The sequence below is a fragment of the Podarcis gaigeae genome (assembly GCF_964106915.1).
Source record: "Podarcis gaigeae genome assembly, chromosome: 11".
Lineage (NCBI taxonomy): Eukaryota > Metazoa > Chordata > Lepidosauria > Squamata > Lacertidae > Podarcis > Podarcis gaigeae.
The window spans coordinates 6818254-6840635 of NC_139687.1; the positions used below are offsets into that span (position 1 = coordinate 6818254).

The 22382-nt window shown below is 39.9% G+C and overlaps 1 protein-coding gene across 9 annotated transcripts in view; it reads left to right on the forward strand.

Annotated features, from left to right (window-relative positions):
- NTRK2 (neurotrophic receptor tyrosine kinase 2) overlaps positions 1 to 22382 on the forward strand; it is a 188204-nt gene that overhangs the window by 55125 nt on the left and 110697 nt on the right. For 3 of the 9 annotated variants that reach the window (XM_083701950.1, XM_083701956.1, XM_083701957.1), the window contains exons 6-12: positions 280 to 416; positions 3012 to 3144; positions 4204 to 4503; positions 8922 to 8972; positions 9884 to 9916; positions 16001 to 16104; positions 17159 to 17258. In XM_083701950.1, coding sequence (XP_083558076.1) covers positions 280 to 416; positions 3012 to 3144; positions 4204 to 4503; positions 8922 to 8972; positions 9884 to 9916; positions 16001 to 16104; positions 17159 to 17258 — 858 coding nt within the window. The remainder of the gene's footprint in view (positions 1 to 279; positions 417 to 3011; positions 3145 to 4203; positions 4504 to 8921; positions 8973 to 9883; positions 9917 to 16000; positions 16105 to 17158; positions 17259 to 22382) is intronic. The other 6 variants (XM_083701958.1, XM_083701955.1, XM_083701951.1 and 3 more) reach the window with 5 other exon arrangements.

Genomic DNA, 22382 nt, shown 5'->3' on the forward strand with positions numbered 1-22382 from the left:
GGAAGTTCTATGTTGTTGGCGTCATGGACATATTATAGTCACTTCATGGAGTTTTCCTTATTATGATGCATTTTCGGTGGCTTCCATTGAGGAGCCTTAAGAACTCAGTTGGTACCCATTTCTTCATATAACTGTGTTTTGATATGCCAAAATAATATTTGAAAAGTCTGTTCACAAGTGTTATGTTCAAATAGTTTATGAGAACCAAGATGCATATGGTTCACCTGTGATATTTGCTGAAAACGTGGCATAGAGATTTCTCTCTTTCTTGCTTCGTAGGCTTGCCTTCAGTTAGGCTGAACACACAGAACCTCACTGTTATTGAAGGAAGGAGTGTCACATTGTACTGTGAGGCTACTGGAAGTCCATCACCAAGTATAGCTTGGGTTTTCAATAATATTGTTTCAAAACATGAGGTAAGAGTTTCATATTGAAGTATCTGGATCTGCCAAAGCTGCATACGTACTGGTTTTTAGGGAATTTAAGGAACATCCTGCCTGAAGTAAAAGTGCCAGATGCAGTAATGCAGATTACATGAAATTATGCAGCTTGGAACTCTTTAGGTGCCTGTCAGGAACCCCGCAGACATTCCTCATCATTCCTGTGAGTTAATGAATTGCCCACATCCATAGCGGGTGATGCAGTGGGTTAAACCACAGAGCCTAGGACTTGCCGATCAGAAGGTCGGCGGTTCGAATTCCAGCGACGGGATGAGCGCCCGTTGCTCGGTCCCTGCTCCTGCCAACCTAGCAGTTTGAAAGCACGTCAAAGTGCAAGTAGATAAATAGGTACCACTCCGGTGGGAAGGTAAACAGCGTTTCCAGGTGCTGCTCTGGTTTGCCAGAAGCGGCTTAGACATGCTGGCCACATGTACGCCGGCTCCCTCGGCCAATAAAGTGAGATGAGCGCCGCAACCCCAGAGTCGACCACAACTGGACCCAATGGTCAGGGGTCCCTTTACCTTTACCTTTATAGTAATACTTGCAGAGCCTACACAGTGATGTCCAAACTTTTTTCGAAGAGGGCCAGATTTGATGAAGTGAAGGATTCAAGTTGTTGAGCTTTGTTGCTTTGTTTAGGATTGGAGTTGTTGAGCTTCTTTTAGGATTGAAGTTGTTAAGGTTTGTTTTAGGATTTTACCCCAAGAAATAAACTGCCAGAGGGGCCAGATTAAACCGGCCGGTGGGCCAGGTTAGGCCCCCAAAACTGACTTTGGACATGCCTGGCCTACAGCCTGAATCAGCGGAAGAAGCTGCTCACATTTGACTGGGCGTATTGTCACCTTCCCCTTATAAGCTTTTGTGGCCTTTCCACTATGTGTTGCCTCTAGGCTGACATCACAATAATGATGCTAGCCAGGAATGAAGCCCAAGGGCAGATGAATGGCAGTAACTGCAAAATGTAATTTCTTCTTCACTGGTCATTCTCAGAGGCTCCCACTGTCTTGACCCATGTTGGGCAGGATCATATCCCCGATTATTGTGAGGAATTGCCAATTGCCTCAGATAGCACACTCTTTCCTTCACAATCCTATCACTATCTACTTTTTATACAAAAATACAAACATATTTATAATGTCTGTTTAGTGAAAGAAAACTTCTGCTGGTTATTGTCATTTAATGTCCTAGATTAGGAGGCCATTAATGCAAATGGAATGGAATTTGTGGTTTGTGTTGAATACATGTGGTTAATTTTCTCATCTCAGAAAAATTGTCGGATAATTATCAGAACCCACATACAGTGAACCAGTTTAATATTTGATTTCTAGCCAAATTCTTCATGCGCTAGTAAAACTATTCACTATGACAAATGCTAATGATAATGTACCTACAATTCATTAAGAATGCATTAGAGTTTTTGCTCACCTGAACATGAGCAAATTGAGGCGATGATAGGATATGAAATACTGTTTCAGTTCTTCACATGATAGATGGGCTTCTGTAAAGCAACAACACATATAGGTGTGTCTGTGTGAGAGTATGCCCTTAATCCACCTCTCACTCCTGTTTGTATGTGGGTTAGTATACCATGTGTGCATATTAATTGGAACAAGTCATGTGGCAACTTATTATCCTGCCTAATTCATACATGGTCTATGGCATTTCTTTGCATCCATTTATATGTATATGGGTATGTTCACAGTTTAGTTTCTGTGGCTAGAATTATAGTTACATAACCATACGCGGGTGGCGCTGTGGGTTAAACCACTGAGCCTAGGACTTGCCGATCAGAAGGTCGGCGGTTCGAATCCCCGCGACGGGGTGAGCTCCCGTTGTTCGGTCCCTGCTCCTGCCAACCTAGCAGTTCGAAAGCACATCAAAGTGCACGTAGATCAATAGGTACCGCTCAGGCGGGAAGGTAAACGGTGTTTCCATGTGCTGCTCTGTTCACCAGAAGTGGCTTAGTCATGGTGGCCACATGACCCGGAAGCTGTCTGTGGACAAACTCCGGCTCCCTCGGCCTATTGAGCGAGATGAGCGCACAACCCCAGAGTTGGTCACGACTAGACCTAATGGTCAGGGGTCCCTTTACCTTTAACCATAGTGAGCGCAGTGGAAGTACTCTTGTAACAATTAAGCACTGGAAGGTATAATTCGATAGGAGGTTACTAGGGCTTTTTTTATTTGACACCCAGGGCTATTCCCTATTCCTGATAAAATATATTTATTTGGGGATGCAATACTGTATAAACAACTTGGAACCAGGGCACCTAGGAGATCACCTCCTCTGTATAGACCACGCTGATTGTAAAGTCTTCTGAGGAGTCACTTGCTATAAGCAGACATTCTCAGTTATAGCACCCAGCCTCTAGAATGCCTCCCATGAGTAATTCATGAGACAGCAATTACATGGCTACAAACCAAAATATAGCCTTCAAACTAATAGGCGCTTTATTTAAATTGAATAAACTGTTTTGTAAATATGTTTAAATTCAAATTAATTTCTTAGTATCATATCATGGTAGCGAAACCACTCCTAACCTCTTTATTTCTCCCTTGCTTTTCTTCTAGAATGACACAAATAAGAACCCAGCTTCCCTAACCATAAAGAATATATCATCCAATGACAGTGGTGTACAGATTTCTTGTGTAGCAGAAAACATTGTGGGCGAAGACCAAGCTTCTGTTGACCTCGTGGTGTTCTGTATGTAAATAAACTTACGTAAAATTTTAGCTGCAGATAATTGTAGCCAAGTGGCATCAGTAGAGAACAATTTTAGAATTTCTGCTCAGCCTTCTCCAAAAAGATAAAAGTTTATAAAGTATATATTAGTAAGGATTAGCACTGAAGAGAAGAGTCATTAAATGCTTATGATTGTCACCCTCAACATGCCAACAAACATCTTCCTTTGAGGTTGCTAAAGGTATTCCCTGAATTCATTGTATATGTGCAATCTGAGCAAGAGATTTAGAGTTGGAGCTTCAGTAAATCGGAGGACATTGACAATCTGTTTCTTTTTGGTCTGGCCCAATTCCATCGTTTATGGCAGAAAATTGATTAATGGTGCAGAATTGCTCTCTTTTGGCCTTAAGGCAAGAGAAGAGCGTGACCACAGACAATATTAAATCATTCATTTTCCTCTCTGTTCTAATTCTCAGAACATGCAAATATCAAAGTTTTAAGGGAACTGTGCTGCATTTTAAGTTTTGCCTTGCCTAGTTATGTCAACTTCTGCTGTAAATATTACAAAATTTGCTGGAATAACGTTATAACAGAGTAGGTTCAAGCAGCAGTCAGATACCTACTTATGAGGAAGTAAGACCCATTGCAGTAGTGGCTTATTTCAGATAGAAATAGATATGACTGCACTGTCAGAAAAATAGGTGTATGTAAATGTGAAATATATTAAAGGTTTAGGTAGAATAAACTCAGTTGTGAAGTGGGTAGGAAACACTAGTGATTGAACAATTTGAAAAAGCCACTGCCCCTCCAAAAAGTGAAGAAGGAAATCATAAACCATAGCTTAAATTATCCTCTGTTATAACTTCGTCTAAAGAATGCTTTAATATATATATATATATATATATATATATATATATATATATATATATAACATAACAAATTTGCTTTTGGAATTCATTTATTCATTGCATTTATATGGATGCCAGCTGCTTTGCTTTAATGATTTAAAACAAACTGATGAATTTTCAAGGAAGAGAAAATGTAGTATACTAACATTACTCTTATTTTTTCTTAATATAGTTGCACCAAATATCACCTACCTTGAAATTCCATATCCGGACCACCACTGGTGTATTCCATTCAGCGTGAGGGGGAACCCACAACCTATCCTGACATGGTTGCATGATGGGGTTAAGTTGAATGAGTCCGTCTATATCTGGACTAAAATACATGTTGTAAATCAAACGGAATACCACGGCTGCCTGCAGCTGGACAACCCTACTCATGTGAACAACGGTGATTATACCTTGGTGGCACAGAATCAATATGGAAAAGATGAAGCCAGCATTTCTGCGTACTTTATGGAAGATCCTGGAGGTAGTAAGTAATAATATTACTATACTATCATTGAAGCATTAATTAAGTAGGGCTGTTGTTTCTTCTTAGTTTGCTTAATGATGCTACTGAAAGTTAAGATGAGCAATTTTTTATTTTAGTTTTGCGTGCAGCCCTTGGGTGGCATATTTCTATTAAAGCTGCAATCCTATACACACTTATCTTGCAGTAAGCCCCATTGAATGGAATAGAGCTTGCTTTTGAATAGTCGTGCATAGGTTTGCATTGTATGTGTGCAGTTAAGTCGTAAGGTTAGACTAGTTAAATGCTAAAAAGCAAATAAATGCAGATTTGAGAAAGTAAACCTAAACTTTGCATGATGAACTAAACCGTCTTTGGTCAGCCTCATTAAATTAGTAATTTAACATTATCAACTGACTGAAATCATTATATAAAGCAGTGGTTTTCAACCAGTGTGCAGTGGCATCCTGGAGTGCCTTGAATGATAGTCAGGGGTGCCACAGGCAACACTGGCCTCTGTCCCTCCCTCCCTCCCTCCCTCCCTCCCTCCCTCCCTCCCTCCCTCCCTCCCTCCCTCTGTTGCCCTCTTGCATCTCTGCCTCCCAAAGGCTTGCACAGCTGTTTGTTGCAGCAGCCCTGACTACAAGCTCCCCAGGCGAATGGTGCCTCTGGGCTGGCCAGGGGGTTGCTTTCCAGGTCCCTGTGGGGCAGTGTGAGGAGGCAGCTCTCTTTGGGGTAGGGGGGTGCAGCTCAGAGACCAGGGGCGGCAGCTGTGGCTGCCCAGAGGACGCCCAAGGAGAAGGGAGAAGAGAGGAGACTGAGGGAAACACTCCACAATGGAGGGCGTTTGAAAAAGGGTGAGAGGCTGCCAGCTCTGCAGGCAAGGGGGGGGGGACATAACTGGGCTCCTGAGCCCCACAGGAGTGTCGCAGAAAGAATGCAGTTGGTCAAGGTAGCCGTGGACTCAAAAAGATTGAAAGCCTCTGGTACAAAGTATTATTTTCTTAATCTTCATGTCACTGCGAGTTAAATACAGTATTGCCCATCGGAGACAATAATGATTTCATTCATTTGCTTAACTTTCACTTCAAGCATGGTTTGTTTGTTTTTCTGCTGGATACTGAAATACTAATTATAGCGATCCAAATTGCAATCCAGTGTTCCTAGGTTATGGGTGCTATGAAATGAGAAGTTTGTCTGCACTGAAGCATCTTTGTTAATTGACACATTATTTTCTTAATGTGTAGCTTAAGGCTCTCAAAATGAGAAGGATAAGTGATCATTGCATGGGGGGGGGTGTGCCTGTGTGTGCATGCTTTTGTATTCTTCTGCCTTCCTCATTATTCACTACTACTGAAGAGATGCATTACTTCTACCTATGCACGGAGGTGCATGGAGGTTATCATATCTTGCTCTTCCAGAAATTAAACCTCATAATTTAAGCATAAGTTCCTCAACGTACAGTGATTTTTTTTTTACCTTTAAACAAAAACATTTAGGGCTCCCATATTCAGCTACATTTGCAGTTTCATAGAATGCTGTTATACAGTATCTCCCTGTGAAGTTAATTAAACCAAGCTGCTTTATTCTTGTGATGCCAGTTATATAATCTCTTCTTTTATCATTACTTTATACTGTTTTTAAGACTTAACAAACTTGCAAATATTCAGAGATTTTAAAAACCGTAGGTTTCTTTGCTGCTTTTGTGGTGAAAAGGAAGAATAAACTCAAGCACAGTGGTAGTGAAATGGCATAATACATTGTGAAATCCCTTGGGGCACTCTATAGACCTTCATATGCCAGTAATCACCACCACTGTCTTGTTTTCCATGGTTAAACTTCATATCTCATACCTTCCTTAATAATGTAATAGTTTCACCTGTTAAGAGAAGGAAAATACCAATCAACTTCCAATACTTGTTAAATAGATCTAAATGGTTGGGGTTTTTTCCCTGCTTGAGGAAAAGAACTCTGCAAAGTAGGTTAAAACTTCCCAGGGGAGGCCAATGCAGGGTAGATGAAGATACACCCAGTGCTTTTTTTCGGGGGGTGGACGCAGGGGTATGCTTACCCATGAACATTTTGTGAGTCTAAGTTTGGCCTCATTGAGGGGCAGTATTTCAATATGAGTGGGAAAATGAGAGTACCCCTAAACAGTTTTTTTAAGAAAAAAAGCACTGGATACACCTAAGGGCTTACTAAAATCCTTGACTTGTTTGTGTTGGAGTCCAGTAGCAGGGATGTGCTGTAGACCAGGCATAGGCAAACTCAGCCCTCCAGATGTTTTGGGACTACAATTCCATCATCCCTAGCTAACAGGACCCAGTGGTCAGAGATAATGGGAGTTGTAGTCCCAAAACATCTGGAGGGCTGAGTTTGCATACTATGCCTACTCTAGACTACAGAAAAGACCATTGTCTCCTACAGGTTAGCATGGCAAGAGGTAACTTTGTACCTCTAGCCTAGGAAACAAATCTAAGCAAAACATTTTGTTCACTTGCTTTACTGTGCAGTTCCATTATCTGAATGTCAGTGGCATTAAAGTATTGCTACCTAAGCAGAAAGAAACTTCAGTAGATGAGGCAAATTTTGTAACGGCGCATCTGCTCCTTTTCATATCCTTTTCAAGCATCCTGACAAGGTTCTGGATTGAGGGCTGGACAGTTGGTAAATGCCCATGAGGATGTTGGCATCTTAGGGTGACTGTAGTAAACGCTTGATACCCTGGAAGCTTGCTTGTGCAGGTCTGCAGCACATTGGGTGTCAGTTGTATTTGGTCTGCCTGAAATTCTTTACCTAAAGTTCAGTTTTTCATGTGGCTTATAGTTGTTGACAAGTATTAAGAAATCAATCCTAGGTTAAATCATGTGTAGACCCCACTCCAAGATAGCTTCACTCTTGGAATATTGCAGTGTCTTACAAACTCTTTGTTTTATATTTTATGTTTGCCTTCTTCCACAATGAGAATAAAGACAAATAAAACATATATAATCTACTGTAATTGCATTCATGACTTGCAAGGCTATCCCGTATTTCATATGAAGGTCTTTCACCTCTATCTAGAAATGCTAGGAATTGAACTTGGGACCCCACTAAGCTATGACCCTTAAACGGTGCATGTACAAACCTTTTGAGAGAATCCCATGCGTAGGGTGTTCTGAATATGGAGAAGAAGGATGTGTGTTTTCTGTGTGGGGGTACATTTCACTCCTCTGTTGCTGGCATGGAGCCACCACATTAACTGTTAGAGACAATGGTGATATATGCATACATAGTCACAAAAGAAGGTTAATTTTCATTAATAATTGCTTTATCCAATTGATCTCAGAGAAAAGCTTATCATCCAGATGGTGGGTTAGTATACAGTGTGTGCCCAAAAGTTGTAAAGAGGAATTCTCAGTCTGGGCACAAGCATTTTGAAGTAAAGCTTGGCTTGAGTTCTTCTAAGAGACAGACAGACAACAGATTTTTTTTGTCATGTTAATTATTAAAATGGCTCACATCTAGTTCCAAAACCTCTAATTTTTTTTAAAAAAAGAAGTAATCAAGAATCTACATATTGACCTCAGTGAGGCTGATTTGAGTGGCAGTGCTAATGGAAAAAGTCCAACATGAAAGTTAAAGTTCTGATGAGATACCTTCTCAAAAAAATTTCTTTGACAATGTTTCGTCAATTTGAGGTTAACAACAAACTATGAAACCACAAAAAAATAACAGCCATTAAGAAAAGCGGGATTGTTCAAAAACTAAAGAAATTGTTTTTTAAAAAATGAATAAAAAGAAGAGCCCCTAAAAGGAAGCATGGTCTCTGACCTTCCCAGTTCACCTCTAGATGCATCTTGGCTGCTGTCTCCATCTGAGGCTGAAATGGAAAAGGTCTAGGGTTCAGAAAATGGTCACCAAGTAACAGCACGTTCAGAGGTCTAAAGTAACAGAATGTCCCGAAGTTCTCAGTCCAAGATTTTGAGGTTAACCAGCTAAATAGCAAAGGAGTAGGTGGACTCACTCCATGCTTGGGGTGATGCAGGACATGTAAACAGGTTTCATTTACCTGTGCAGCACCATAGTTTCCCACCCCAGCCTCTGGGCAGTTTGTCAGCCACTCCTTGTTATCTCTTCTGGATGTGATTTGAGGTTTTATAATCTACAGCAAGTCAGAAGCAGAAGTTAAAAGGTCGGCTTTGTCTATGCCACTGGCCAAAATGCCCCCCCCCCCCGTTGTTTCCCCAAGCAAGGTGGCATATACTATACAGGTAAGCACCACAAAATCTCACAAGCAGTTTCACAAAAGTTTTCCTCACAGGCACAAAGTGGATCTTGGGCTGTTGGTTTTTGAAAAAGCTTTCAGGCCTACCCCCTTTCTAAAGGCCAGGTTGGGCAGAATCTGCAGCTAGGCACTTAGTGTCTCATAAGCAAGCTCTCACAGAGCTCTTCCTCCACAGTGCAGGATCCGGAATGCTGGTCCCCATTCCCAGATGAGACAGATCTTACAGGTAGGCACCCCAGAGTCTCACAAGCAAGCTCCCAGGAGTCTTTCTCATAGGCACCTGATCATATCTGAGCTTTTCCACCATTTCATAATAATGACATCTTACTAGTAACTGGTACAATGATTACTTGGCCATTAAAACATGCTACATTTTCACCTTGCATCATTGAGAGAGGTTCAAACACACTTAAATAAATGGGTTTTCCAATCAATAAAATATATGAACAGGGCCCGCTATTCTCAAGTTACGCTAATCTTAGCAAGTTGCAAGCTGTTCTCATTGTTCTAGAGAAATAATAAGTGACTTAGATTTTGTGTGCCCAAACTGTTTCATCATCTTGGAAAATTCAGCTTCCTAGATATGTTTTTTAAAAAACCTTTAAAAGTTACAAATTCAGTAGTGAGTGGTGCTATTTAGACTGTTGTGTTTCAGCCTGACATGGCTATGTTCTTTTTCTTTTAGAAAAGTGATAATTATTACATTAAAAATTCCCCAGTGCAAACCTGTTCATTCAAGTTGAATCTGAATTCTCATTTTAGGAATATTGAATATTGAATGAATGTTCTCCCAAGGCACAATATATTTATTTATTTGTTTGTTTATTTAGTTAGTTAGTTATTTAGTTATTAAATTTGTATACCACACTATATCTGCAGATCTCAGGGTGTTTCACAAAATAAATGTGCATGCATAATGTAAAATAGGTGAATTCAGCTGATATGTGTGGTATAGAATATGATGCGCAAATAAGTGTATTTTGTTTTTCTCTGGAAACAGTTTAGAAGATAAAAGTGTGTATAACTTAGGTCTGCATTTAATGTTATATGGGACCATGTGATTAAAAGCTAATTGGTTAACTGTACCTCTATGCTATATTTGTAACTTAATTATATCTTTTTCTTTTTGTTATCCAGGTAGTTCGTTCTACACCCATCTTGGTTATAGTGGTATATTTTTATTTTCTACTTCAAATATGTATATAACCTCAAATGATCATGTAAATGACTGAAACATGTGAAAGATGGACTTTTATACAGTTTGGAATCATGAATACAGTAGATACTATTCAGCTAGATTTAGAACCTCAAAATTTGCCTTGAATTTAATATAGATATGAATTTCTTCTGAATTTTCTGAAGGGCAATCTTTAATCCTGAGGTGGCACATTTTCCTGGAGAATGTCAGCAGGGTCAATCTTCATTGCTGTCAAGGGAGAGGGACAAGATGGCGGCCCTTCCTGTCAAGCTCTGCCTTGTGAGATGAACAGTCAGGTCAAGTTGGAGCTGTAAGAGCTCTCTGAGGCTTCTCCTTCCCTGCCCAACATGCCTGAGAAGGGCCTCTGGGGATGTTTCTTTGTGTGTATATGTGCACAGAGTCTCTTCAAGAGCACTCCATTCTCACCTAGTCTGGAGCCAGATGTCTTGCCAGTGAAGGAAAGTAGCAATTTTCATCTAAAATAAAAATACAGTGGTACCTTGGTTGTCGAACTTAATCCGTTCTGGGAGTCCATTCGACTCCCAGAACCGTTCAAAAACCAAGGAACGGCTTCTTGTTGGCTGCAGGAGCTTCCTGCACTCAATTGGAAGCCACTTTGGACGTCTGGCTTCCAAAAAATGTTCACAAACCAGAACACTTACTCCCGGGTTTGTGGTGTTCGGGAGCCGATTTGTTTGGGAGCCAAGCCGTTCAACAACCAAGGTACCACTGTACTAGAATAAATGTTCTGGTAGCAAAAACTGTGAGGCAACCCAGTATACCTGAAGGAGCATCTCCACCTCCATCGTTCTGCCCGGATGCTGAGGTCCAGCGCCAAGGGCCTTCTGGCAGTTTCCTCATTGCGAGAAGCAAAGACACAGGGAACCAGGCAGAGGGCCTTCTCGGTAGTGGCGCCCGCCCTGTGGAACGCCCTCCCATCAGATGTCAAAGCGATAAACAACTACCTGACATTCAGAAGACATCTGAAGGCAGCCCTGTTCAGGGAAGTTTTTAATGTGTGACATTTTAGTGTATTTTTGGTCTCTGTGGATGCCGCCCAGAGTGGCTGGGGAAACCCAACCAGATGGGTGGGGTACAAATAATAAATTATTATTATTATTATTATTATTATTATTATTATTATTATTATTATTATTATTCCCACTCTCTCCTCTTGTCATAGGGCAAAGCAGACTAAAAGTGCTCCTAGAGCATCTGTCTCCCCAGGCAAATTGGCAGTAAAACACTTTTGATATCCACAAATATCAAATGCAACTTACAAACTCTGTCCAGCAGTTTATCTATGGTTTATTTACTACCAAAAAAACCCACAGTTAGCTTATGAATGTTGGGTAGCAGAGTATCCAAGGATACAGTTTCTAGTTGTTCAATGGAATATACTGCTTTGACTTATCAAAGACTTGGAAACTCACTATTCCCTAAAGGAGATGGCAGCATCTGTTGTCTTTTGGCTTAATTGTCCTTAGTCATTTGATACGTCGCTGAATGGGTCTCCACCCATATTTGTTTTTACTACCTTAAAAAAAAAAATACAATCTGTTTTTCAAGAGAGCTTATTCCATAAAATGGCTTACAGCTGTATTTCAAACCACGACAGCATTACAATCTACAAGAATAAAATATCACATGCATTCAGCAAGCATTACAGAATAGATACTGCAGATGTGGACTTTAATAAGACGGTCTTGCACAATGTTGTGCTTTAATAAGGTGCTGTCTAATGGAAGCCCACCCTTAACTCTGCTTCTCTGTTACGTGCCAAGGTGAAGGAATGGCCTCCTGGAGCCTCAGGAGAAAATGGAATTTCTCTTCTCTGAATTTCCTAGAAGATAGTCCACCTGCGACCTCTTTGTGACTAGCCAGCCGGTTATGGATTTCCTTCAAACCAGAGCTTCTGTCAACATTGTACATACGTTGGAGGCAGACAGATGTGCCTGGGGTGAACTCACCTCCCTGCTCACCTCCTTCTTTCCATTTCTTATTGTTTTGAGAAACAGTTGTTTTTGAAATGGTTGAAATAATTGGTGCCTGTTGGTATGGATGTTTTTTTTTATTTGGTTTTGAGTGGGGACCAAAGGTTTTGTGCCCTCTTCCAGTCTGCTCTGGCAGGACAGGGTATCCATTCCTCCTGGCAATGCAATGAAAATTGACCTACCTACATGTTCCAGGTGCCTTCTCAAGGTTAAGGGCTGCCCTCTCTGAGACTTAGAGAAACAGAAATTCGTATTAAGGGAAATTTCCAATTTTTCTTTTTTGTGTGTACTGAAGCAAGTCTTCTTATATAACAATCCCTTTATATATTTATGGAAAATATCATACTTTTGTTTTTCATATTTCTTGTTTTTTGTATATCTACATAGAATTATTAATTACTATATTTTTTTAAAAAAATACTGTTTACCATATAAAAATTCCCATCAGCTATTTTTCTTTTTAAAACAATTTCTTAAAACTGTGCTTGTTGGAGGCTATGATCCTGCACACAGTTAATCTGCTTAAGTCCTACCTGTAAGCTGCCCAATTGTGTGTAGGATTGCTGCTGAAGCTATTTGCAAATTAATGTTCTTCAAAAGGCTAACCTATTGTTAATAGATCAAAAATGGTTCCTTTTATAAGAACTAAATTTTTAGATAATGCCATCATAAAAGGCACCATTGCCTTTTATCTATGAAAGTCCATTTTAAACATTGTTTCTATAATACTTGTATACCTTCAGGAGTGGAAAGTTTTGTTCATTCTTGCTGAATATATAGCCCTGTGCCAAAAATTGTCTAAAAAACCAATATAAATTATATATTAATTGTAATATATAATTTTATATATTAATTCGGTTTTATTCCACATCATTAACCATAAACTCTAGCATGCAATTGGATTACCACATTACCTGTAAGAGGAATGAGTAGTTCCTAATACTAATTAAAATCAATTCTGAAGGGGAGTTTTGGACCATTCAAGAACCCATTATTTGGATAAATATTTGGGCAGCTTGCCTGTGATAGTGGAGGAGCAGGGCAGGAGGGAATCCCACAGCCCACTGATGAAGTCTCCCTCACTTAATTTTCTGTGTCATTTCTGATTTTTCTGGATTGTCAAAATTAATGATAAAATAAAACTGTCCTATCAGGAGTAACTAACCCAGTGGGGAAAAGCTGCAGCAATAGTCTCCCAGCAGCGGGAAGGGGTGAGGTTAGGGCTATGCAGGATGCTCCCACTTGTTCACCCAAATTCTCCAGTGCCTCACCCCTTTTCCTCCTGGTAACTGGCAGTGACCATGGTGGCTGGAGGCTGTTGATTTGGCTTCACAGCACTGGGCAAGCTGCTCCTCCCTCCTAATGTCAGCTAAAGAAACAACCTGCTCAAATGATACCAGCTCACATCTAAATATATTTGGTAGGGAATATATCAAACTTGCCTATCTTCCTTATGTACTTTGGGGAAAGAGTGAGATGACTTAAAGGGAGTAAACTGCCATTAAGTTTAGCTTATAGTTAATCACCTTGGTAGTCTGAAGCACACAAAGTGGCTCGATTCTGTCGATTGTATACAATTATAACAAATGGAATTTCTGCCATTAAATGCTCCGTTCCTATGCGTGGAGCTGATTGCATCATTTTTTCCAAAACAAATCATAAAAATTAACTCTGCATTCAAAGCATATAAAAAGATTAACTCCAGTTGTGCAACTCTAAAAGCCATAAACAGAAAACATTTTGTACGAAAAACCACCTAGTACTGGGTGAAATTATATATTTCTCTACATGTTTTTTATGTTTACATTGTACATTCTGCTGGATGATTATTTATTTCTAGTTTTCAGATTTGGCTCAAAAGCCATATAATCTGATTTTTCTTTTGCCCTCTCTTATTTTGTGATAATATATACTAATGAAAGTGGAAGAACCCCTGGCTTTTGTCCAAGTGGCAATGTTAATGTTTCTCAGTATATCTATATCATGGCAACACAACCACTAATGTGTCAAGTGAAACCTCCTTTCCACCTTTTTGCTTATACTCTGTTACAAGAGTCTTGAAAGATTCTTGAATGTAATGCAAAGCACCCCACCTCACCCCTATGATCTCACAAGTTTCACGTGCAGTTTTTTTTGGCACGTCTTAGACTTGCCGATCGAAAGGTCGGCGGTTCGAATCCCTGCGGCGGGGTGCGCTCCCGCTGCTCGGTCCCAGCGCCTGCCAACCTAGCAGTTCGAAAGCACCTCCGGGTGCAAGTAGATAAATAGGGACCGCTTACCAGCGGGAAGGTAAACGGCGTTTCCGTGTGCGGCTTTGGCTCGCCAGAGCAGCGATGTCACGCTGGCCACGTGACCCGGAAGTGTCTCCGGACAGCGCTGGCCCCTGGCCTCTTGAGTGAGATGGGCGCACAACCCCAGAGTCTGTCAAGACTGGCCCGTACGGGCAGGGGTACCTTTACCTTTACCTTTACTGCTTAGCCATTCTGGGCTCAAGGAAGAAACTTTTTGCCCTTCCCTGGATGTAGAACACCTTTCCTGTTTGGATACACACCTTCTTGTGATATTAACAGAGCACCAGGTGGTGTGGACTTCATTTTCCCATTGTGGGATCTTGACATTGGAATGAGGTATTATGCAGAACATGAAAGGAAGTGTAACTAGTCATAAATAAGCACAGCATTTGCTGCGATTTGAGATAATGAGCAGATTAAACCTTTTGAAAAGTTCTACACACAAGAAGCATTACTATCTCATGGGAAGAGAATATATTTGTTCTGGAATAGTTTTAAAACAATTTCCTTCAGTTCAAGGATAAGCAAAGTTATGCATAACTTAGGTTTAATATTTGATTCGTTAATATTAAGTGAAGATCTTTTGTTCTATGCTCCGTGAACAGATTTTCATTAATTACTTGTTCATTCCTTTGTATTTCCAAATGCCTGCTTTAATAAATCTAACCTTTTCCCCTTCCACCAAATGGAGAATAACTTTTTTGGCATTTTAAGATACTTCAAATTGCAAAACTTTCTGAAAAATATTTTTAATGTTTTAATGCACATTTTGTTGCATTTCAACTTAACCTATCTCTTGTCAGTGAAAATACTTCCCGCCTTTGAGCTTTTGCAAAACTTATTTCACTGGGAAAGAAGAACTGTAACTCAAGCAAAAAGATACATTTTTCATACTCAAAATGAAAGTTAGATGAATCAGGGAAACAATGATGTACTTTCAGTTGCCCAAAACAGGCCTTAAACTACCCTATGCATTATTCTTGGCTGGTCCATGTCGTTAGAACTCCCTCACAGAATTCTTAGGAGATGATACCTCTCCTTCTTCCTTTAAATTCCAATTGAACTCCATCTCTTTCCACAAACCCCTTGATTTGTCTCATTGTCTGGAACGTTATTATGCCCAGTTTCTTGGGAATAAGCCCTATTAAACTCAGTGGGATTTACTTCTGAGTAGGCAAGTATAGGATTGCACAGTTAATTTTTACCACCAATTACGTGTGTAATCCTATACCTACTAAACACTAAGTCTCATTGAGCTCAGTGGAATTTACTTTTGAATATAGATTCTTAGGATTGTGCAGCAAGTATATGGAACTCTATTTCCTCCTGTTCCTGCTCTCTCCCTTTTCTTGTTCGTTCCCCTTAAATGGTAGATTATTATAAGATTCTTAGGGCAGGGGACAGTATTTTTGCTTAACTTATTTTAACTCTTTGAAGTACTATACAAATAACAGAAGAAGTTTGTATTTAGTGCATTTTACTATCACAATATTACTATTTTGTTTAGAATATAACTTAAGAAAGAACAGAGTACATATTGAATTTGAAGAGTAGATACAACACAAGTTTTCATACCACAGAGCATTCACTGAGAAAGTCAGGAGCAAATAAAGTTCTTGGCTTTCTGCATTTTTGGCAAACAAAACTTAGAACACTGAACAATACATTATAGAATTAGAGTAAATTTTCATTTCCTGTGTTTAGTACTTTTCATAGAGACAAAAAAAAGTTACAGTCAGGGAAGTAAATAAAAATACATTCTTTCTCTTAGAGGATTATGGAACGCCAACGGATAATTTTGAAGATACTACAAATAATAGTAATCCAGTTACTTCTACGGATGTTTCCGACAAAAACAATGAAGATAGCATCACTGTAAGTATATACATAGTTTCCTGGTTTGTAATCTCAGCAGACTTTCTGACAAGGGATCTGATACGTTTGTGGTGTTTTAGCTTGTAACAGGACACCACCTTGACTATACCCCAGAGCTTTTCACAGGCATTTATATAATGTGAAACAATTGCTTTTTCAAAGAGTTGGTAAATTATAGATAGAAAACAGTGTGCAAAGTTTGTTTCATACGTTACCATTAAGTGATGTTACCTAGCTGCAGCCTCCAAGCTGCATGGAAACAACTCCCATTTACAGCCTGAAATATTTTGGGTTTCCCTCTTTTGGCATGAAAAATATGGTGTAATTTTAGCTGAATGTTCTAGTGAGCACCCACATAATTTAAGTAATTTAAAGGTCAACGCGGGTGGCGCTGTGGTCTAAACCACTGAGCCACTGATCAAAAGGTTGGCGGTTCGAATCCCTGCGACAGAGTGAGCTCCCGTTGCTCGGTCCCTGCTCCTGCCAACCTAGCAGTTTGAAAGCATGTAGATAAATAGGTACCGCCCTGGTGGAAAGGTAAATGGCGTTTCCGGGCGCTGCTCTGGTTTCCAGAAGCGGCTTAGTCATGCTGGCAACATGACCCGGAAAAACTGCAGACAAAACGCCGGTTCCCTTGGCCTGTAAAGCAAGATGAGCACCGCAACCCCAGAGTTGTCTGCAACTGGGCTTAACTGTCAGGGGTCCTTTACCTTTTTAAAGCCAAGATAAACTGGATGTTGTATCCACAGGAGCAGATGATCTTGAGATATTTTCCTGGTTCTGGTTTCCTTAGCAAAAATCCATAGAAGCCATATTTTGAAGTCTCTTTTATTGAAGAGGCAACCTTAAATTTTTTTTTTAAGGATTAAAATTCTAAATTCTCAGCTCTTATTAGGGCGTTGTGACTATCCCTAGTAAGAGCAGCCTAGGTGTGTAACACCCATAGGATCTGAGTGGCAAGAGTTCAGCTTTTCCAGTTTGACAATTCTGATATCATGTTCAAATACTGCCAATACTTCAATACTGGGTTTAATGCACTTTTCTTTTCTTTTAGGTCTATGTTGTAGTTGGGATTGCCGCATTAGTGTGCACTGGCTTAGTTATTTTGCTCATTATTCTCAAGTTTGGAAGGCACTCCAAGTTTGGAATGAAAGGTAAGAGGGGCTGCTTTTATTTCTTTACTTCAATGGCTTAGATTGTTGCTTTTTGTTTTTTTATACACACTATATACATTTACATAGGGACACGGGTGCCACTGTGGTCTAAACCACTGAGCCCAGGTCTTGCCGATCAGAAGGTCGGCGGTTCGAATCCCTGTGACGGGGTGAGCTCCCGTTGCTCGGTCCCTGCTCCTGCCAACCTAGCAGTTTGAAAGCACATCAAAGTGCAAGTAGATAAATAGGTACCGCTCCGGCGGGAAGGTAATCGGCATTTCTGTGCGCTGCTCTGGTTTGCCAGAAGCGGCTTAGTCATGCTGGCCACATCAGCCAGTAAAGCGAGATGAGCGCCGCAACCCCAGAGTCGTCCATGACTGGACCTAACGGTCAGGGGTCCCTTTACATTTAGATGTGTAAACTTTGTACAAAATACATACAGTATGCATGCTAACTCAGAAAATGGAAGGTGTATTTTAATGTTCCTCCTGAAAGATACAGCAATTTTTTTCTCCATGATTCTTGAAGTCTGCAGTGCATATTAGCAGTACAAAGTGCTGGGCCCCTATACCCTTTCTTCTACTAACAAATGTATACTGGGGCTGTGCTAAATGTTTGTATGTGTTTGTATGTTCTGGTACAAAAGCATTTTAAGGCAGCCCAAAATGCCCACTTCTTGAAATTCCCCTAAGTGCACCTTGGTCCCTTTATGGCCATGGGTGCTTTCTTTCTCTGCTTCTCCCTCAGCACCATTTCAGAGTGAGGCCATTACTTTCTATATCTCATTATCCATAGTCTCCATGGATGTGGCGAGTGCTGTAATACTTTGAGTGCATGTCACAGGAGGGGGAGAGTGGAACCACCAGGCAATGAAGGTGTTTCTCAGCCAACAGAGTTGTGGGGGCTCCTCCTCCTGTGTCCTTCTGCAAAAGGTGTTTTGTCTTCAGTTTCCTACTCTTCCGATGATTAATACAAATTGCTACTGAAAAACCGAACTGTTCATTTTCATTGCCGCTTCTTTCACTCTTCAGTAACCATTTTAACCATTACGCCATGATCAAATAGTTTGTGTGCTTATTCAGTAGTAGTGAGAGTTCCGATTGCTCCCCCCCCCCCCCAAATATATTTTTCATATAGGAAGTGATTTGGCAGCAGTGGTCACTGATGTCATTAATTCTCTGTAAAGGAATAGAAAGGGGTCAAGATGCAGTTGTAAGTCAGTGGTTGCTTTATCTTTTCTCATATTTGTCCAGTCAGTCTACCATATGTGGGCATGTCTACCATGTGTGGTAACATGCACCCATTTCATCTTCATATTTCCAGGAACAAATGATAACTTTCCACAGGTTATATGATGTCAATTAATACAACTTTCTCTCAGATGTGAACAGAAATACAATCAATTTATATCCATATCATCTCCCTCCTAAGTAACTCTGTTTGGATGCACAGTCATATTTCATACTATGATTATTAGGGAAAATATTTTTTAAAAATACAGCAAGTCTTGTAATTCCTTTATATAAAACCAGTGCTGTTTTTCTAGAAAAAGAGGTGCTAGAACTCACCATTAACACCTCCTTCATTCTCTTATAATGGCAATGGTGCCTACCTGAGAAGTGCCAGAATTGAGTTCTGGCTGGAAAAAAGTCCTATACTATAATTCAGCTGCTTTGTAGAGATGCTGTCCTACACAGAGTAGATCCAGTGAAGTTAATTGACATGACTAATTTGAGATAATTAATTTCACTTGAATCAATTTTAGGCCTAGCTGAATACAACAATATGTACAAGTCCAACGGTCCCATCACAAAAAAGCACAGACCTGAAAGGGGTTTAGAAGGGGCAACCAAAAGGCTTTAGAGGTTCATTTGGGACATCTACAAGGAAAGACTAAAATGTTTGGAATATTTTAGGTGGGTTTTGTCTTGTGTTTTAAGGCAGCTGTTGGGTGACATGAACTCAGGATCATCCAATAAAGTTAATGGGCGTGGATTCCGAACATACAAAAATAAAAACAAAAAAAAATCCTTCCAGTAGCACCTTAAAGACCAACTAAGTTAGTTCTTGGTATGAGCTTTCGTGTGCATGCACACTTCTTCAGATACACTGAAACAGATACCCTTCTGTTTCAGTGTATCTGAAGAAGTGTGCATGCATGGTATGAAAGCTCATACCAAGAACTAACTTAGTTGGTCTTTAAGGTGCTACTGGAAGGAATTTTTTTTGTTTTGACTATGGCAGACCAACACGGCTACCTATCTGCAAACAAAAATCATTACTTCACACAATGAATAATCCATTTATGGTATTCACTGCCACAAGATGTGGGGATAGCCCTTGGCTCGGATGGTTTTTAAAGTGGATTGGACAAATTGGACTGTCAATTACTATCAGCTGTGGTAAATAAATAGAGCCTTCAGGTTCAGCGGTGGTATATGCCTGAATACCAGTTATGGGGAGTCAGTTTTGTGGGAGAGCTACGACCTTCATGCCCTGATTGTGGGCTTCTCAAAAGCATCTGGCTAGTGGCTGGAGAAGTTCAAACAACAGCCACTTATTTGGGAATCCTGGCAAGTAGCGGTTAGAGCCACAGCCTGGTCAGGTCATCTTTACCATGTTATGACCAATTGGGGACATCAGAGCCTCTCCTGCAGTGGCACCTCTCAGCAGGAAGTGCCCATTTGAACAGGCCAACATGAGACCAGCTGGAGGCATGGCTGAAGTGGTAGGCCAGGGCATCACTCAGGTCCATCCAATTTTTATAAGTTCAGGCTGCACCCGGGCTTCCCAGCAGTGATCAGTATTGGTTCTTATCTTGGCTAATTATGCTGAGTGTTTTGATTATGCATGTAGCCCCTTCATGAGGCCATCAAACAGGGTCATACGACTTGCAAATAATTTTTCAAGTTCTGTAAATTCCCCTGAAGGTGCTGACTTCTCAGTTTGTCAACATAAAATTTTATTTGCAAATATGCAAACCACAAAAAAGTTTTATTTCCCATATACAGTTTGATTTTAAGAAATCCAGTTTCATGACCAAGGTCTATAAATCTATTCGGTCAGACATTTTATTTCGTTCATCAGAGGTCACTACAGTCCCTCTAATGGCAAGGAAATACCTTGAGAAATAAGATTAAAAATGATAAGAAATGGTTTTCAAAGAAGGTGCAGTATTTACCTTAACTTACAACTTCACAGGTCTCTTTGGAAGTTTAAATCATTATAATTTATTAAAGCTGCTGTTGGGATGGCTACAGACAACCCGTATTTTTGGGTTCTTTCTCAAATAGCTTAGACTTATGAAAATGTTATGTTTATGGCATAACTTTTGAAAAGTCACGCAAAAAGGGGTATTGTTTTGTTTACAAAGAGCCCTGTTTTGGCTCAATCTTTGCAAGACCAAGGGAAGCTGCACAAATGGGGTCGGCACAGTTATGATAAAAAAAGAGTCAGGATCCTGGTTTGGGCCCAGCTATCATTCAAAGGTGAACCGTGTCCCTTAAATGCCATTTCCCCAACTGCTTACCTTTTAAAAGGCCTTGTTCAAACCTGCTTCGTTTAAAATATGTGGACAATAAACAATGGGATGCTGTTCTTGTTTATTCAGAAGCAAGTCCTATCGAGTTCAGTCAGATTTACTCAATAGGAAATCTGTGTAAGCAACAGGGAATAAGCCACATTGATCTCAGTGGGTCATATAAACTTTAGATGGTATACAGTTGCATTGTATACTGTTGGATTCGATTTCAATAGAACATGGCACACACAATGTCATTGTATATTTCATAAGTCTAACCAAATTATAGACCATTTTATAAAGAGCAGAACATATACCGCTAAACATTTTTTATTAAGGCATATATACGATTTTTTTAAGGAGCCTGTCATCTTCTCAGCCTTCTCTCATCCATCTCTCCCTTCTCTCATATATCTGTATTTGTATACACCCACAAAACCAGAGAGATATTATGTTATTGAGGCCATATTTCTACTGAACATGATTTTTCTGCTCAGAAAGTGAGTTACTTTGATCACACAGAAAAGCTACTGTGTAAATGTGAAGTAGTAACAGTATTTGTTCCTTTAACAATGGAAGAAATTGAACTAGCTTTGAACTCTGGAAGGGGCTTAAGTTCAGCTCACTACCTCAGAATTCCATATTAGCACTATTCTAAAAATCATTACCATCACTAGTGTAAAATTAGGAAAGTGCTTACCATAGTGATGTATCCTCCCTCAGGGTTGCTGCCAACATATGTTTAAAGAAAAATCAAATGTAAGCTAATGAGATCTTTCTGTCTGAAAGCACATCCTTGCTCAGAAAGATCATTGAGTGTTGTTGCCTACTCTAAATTTCAAATGCAGTGAATTTGGCTGCAAACTGTTTCAAGCCCTAAGACGTATTCAAAGTTTTTTCAGTTCATTTGGGGGAGCTATTGATGTAATTCATTCCACCTTTAATTTGTTCCTCACCCAAGAGACGGATATATCACTACACTAGTTGATCTATATAAAGGTCCTCGCTGCAACTCATATATCTCATCTGAAAATCTGTGCATCTGTTATGGAGATGGGTTAAGCAATAACTTCACTAGGGACTACAAACGGTACTTGCCAAAAATATGGCCACTTTCCAGCTCTGGTTTTGCCCTTTGTTTCTTCTTCTTTTGAATTTTCCATTAGAGCAGCAGAAAAGTTCTAGTATTCTTTTACGGTGATTGACTGGGTTGCCCTAATTTCTCTGTTGGTTTGTATGCCAGTTAAGTTCATTCAGAACTTCTGAGTCTTAGAATCCCTGTGCTCAGTGTGGAGTTTTGAAAAACAGATTAGTTCGTGGATGAGATTATGCGTATTATATTAAAAAGCTTAAACTGTGGCGATGTAAAAAGCAGTGTGTTGAACTTCAGTGCCAACAGAATGCTTGTATTGAACACTGATGGCCTGTGCACCAAAACAGCACACAGGTTTTCTCATACTTAATTTAGACCAATTCAAATCAACTCCATTAGTAACCCTTTCTATATTAGACTCAAAATGATTTAAATGAATGAAATGTGGGGTTTAATTTTTAAAAATCTGACACTGGATTTAGATTTTTAAAGGTTTGTGATAGTTAAAGGT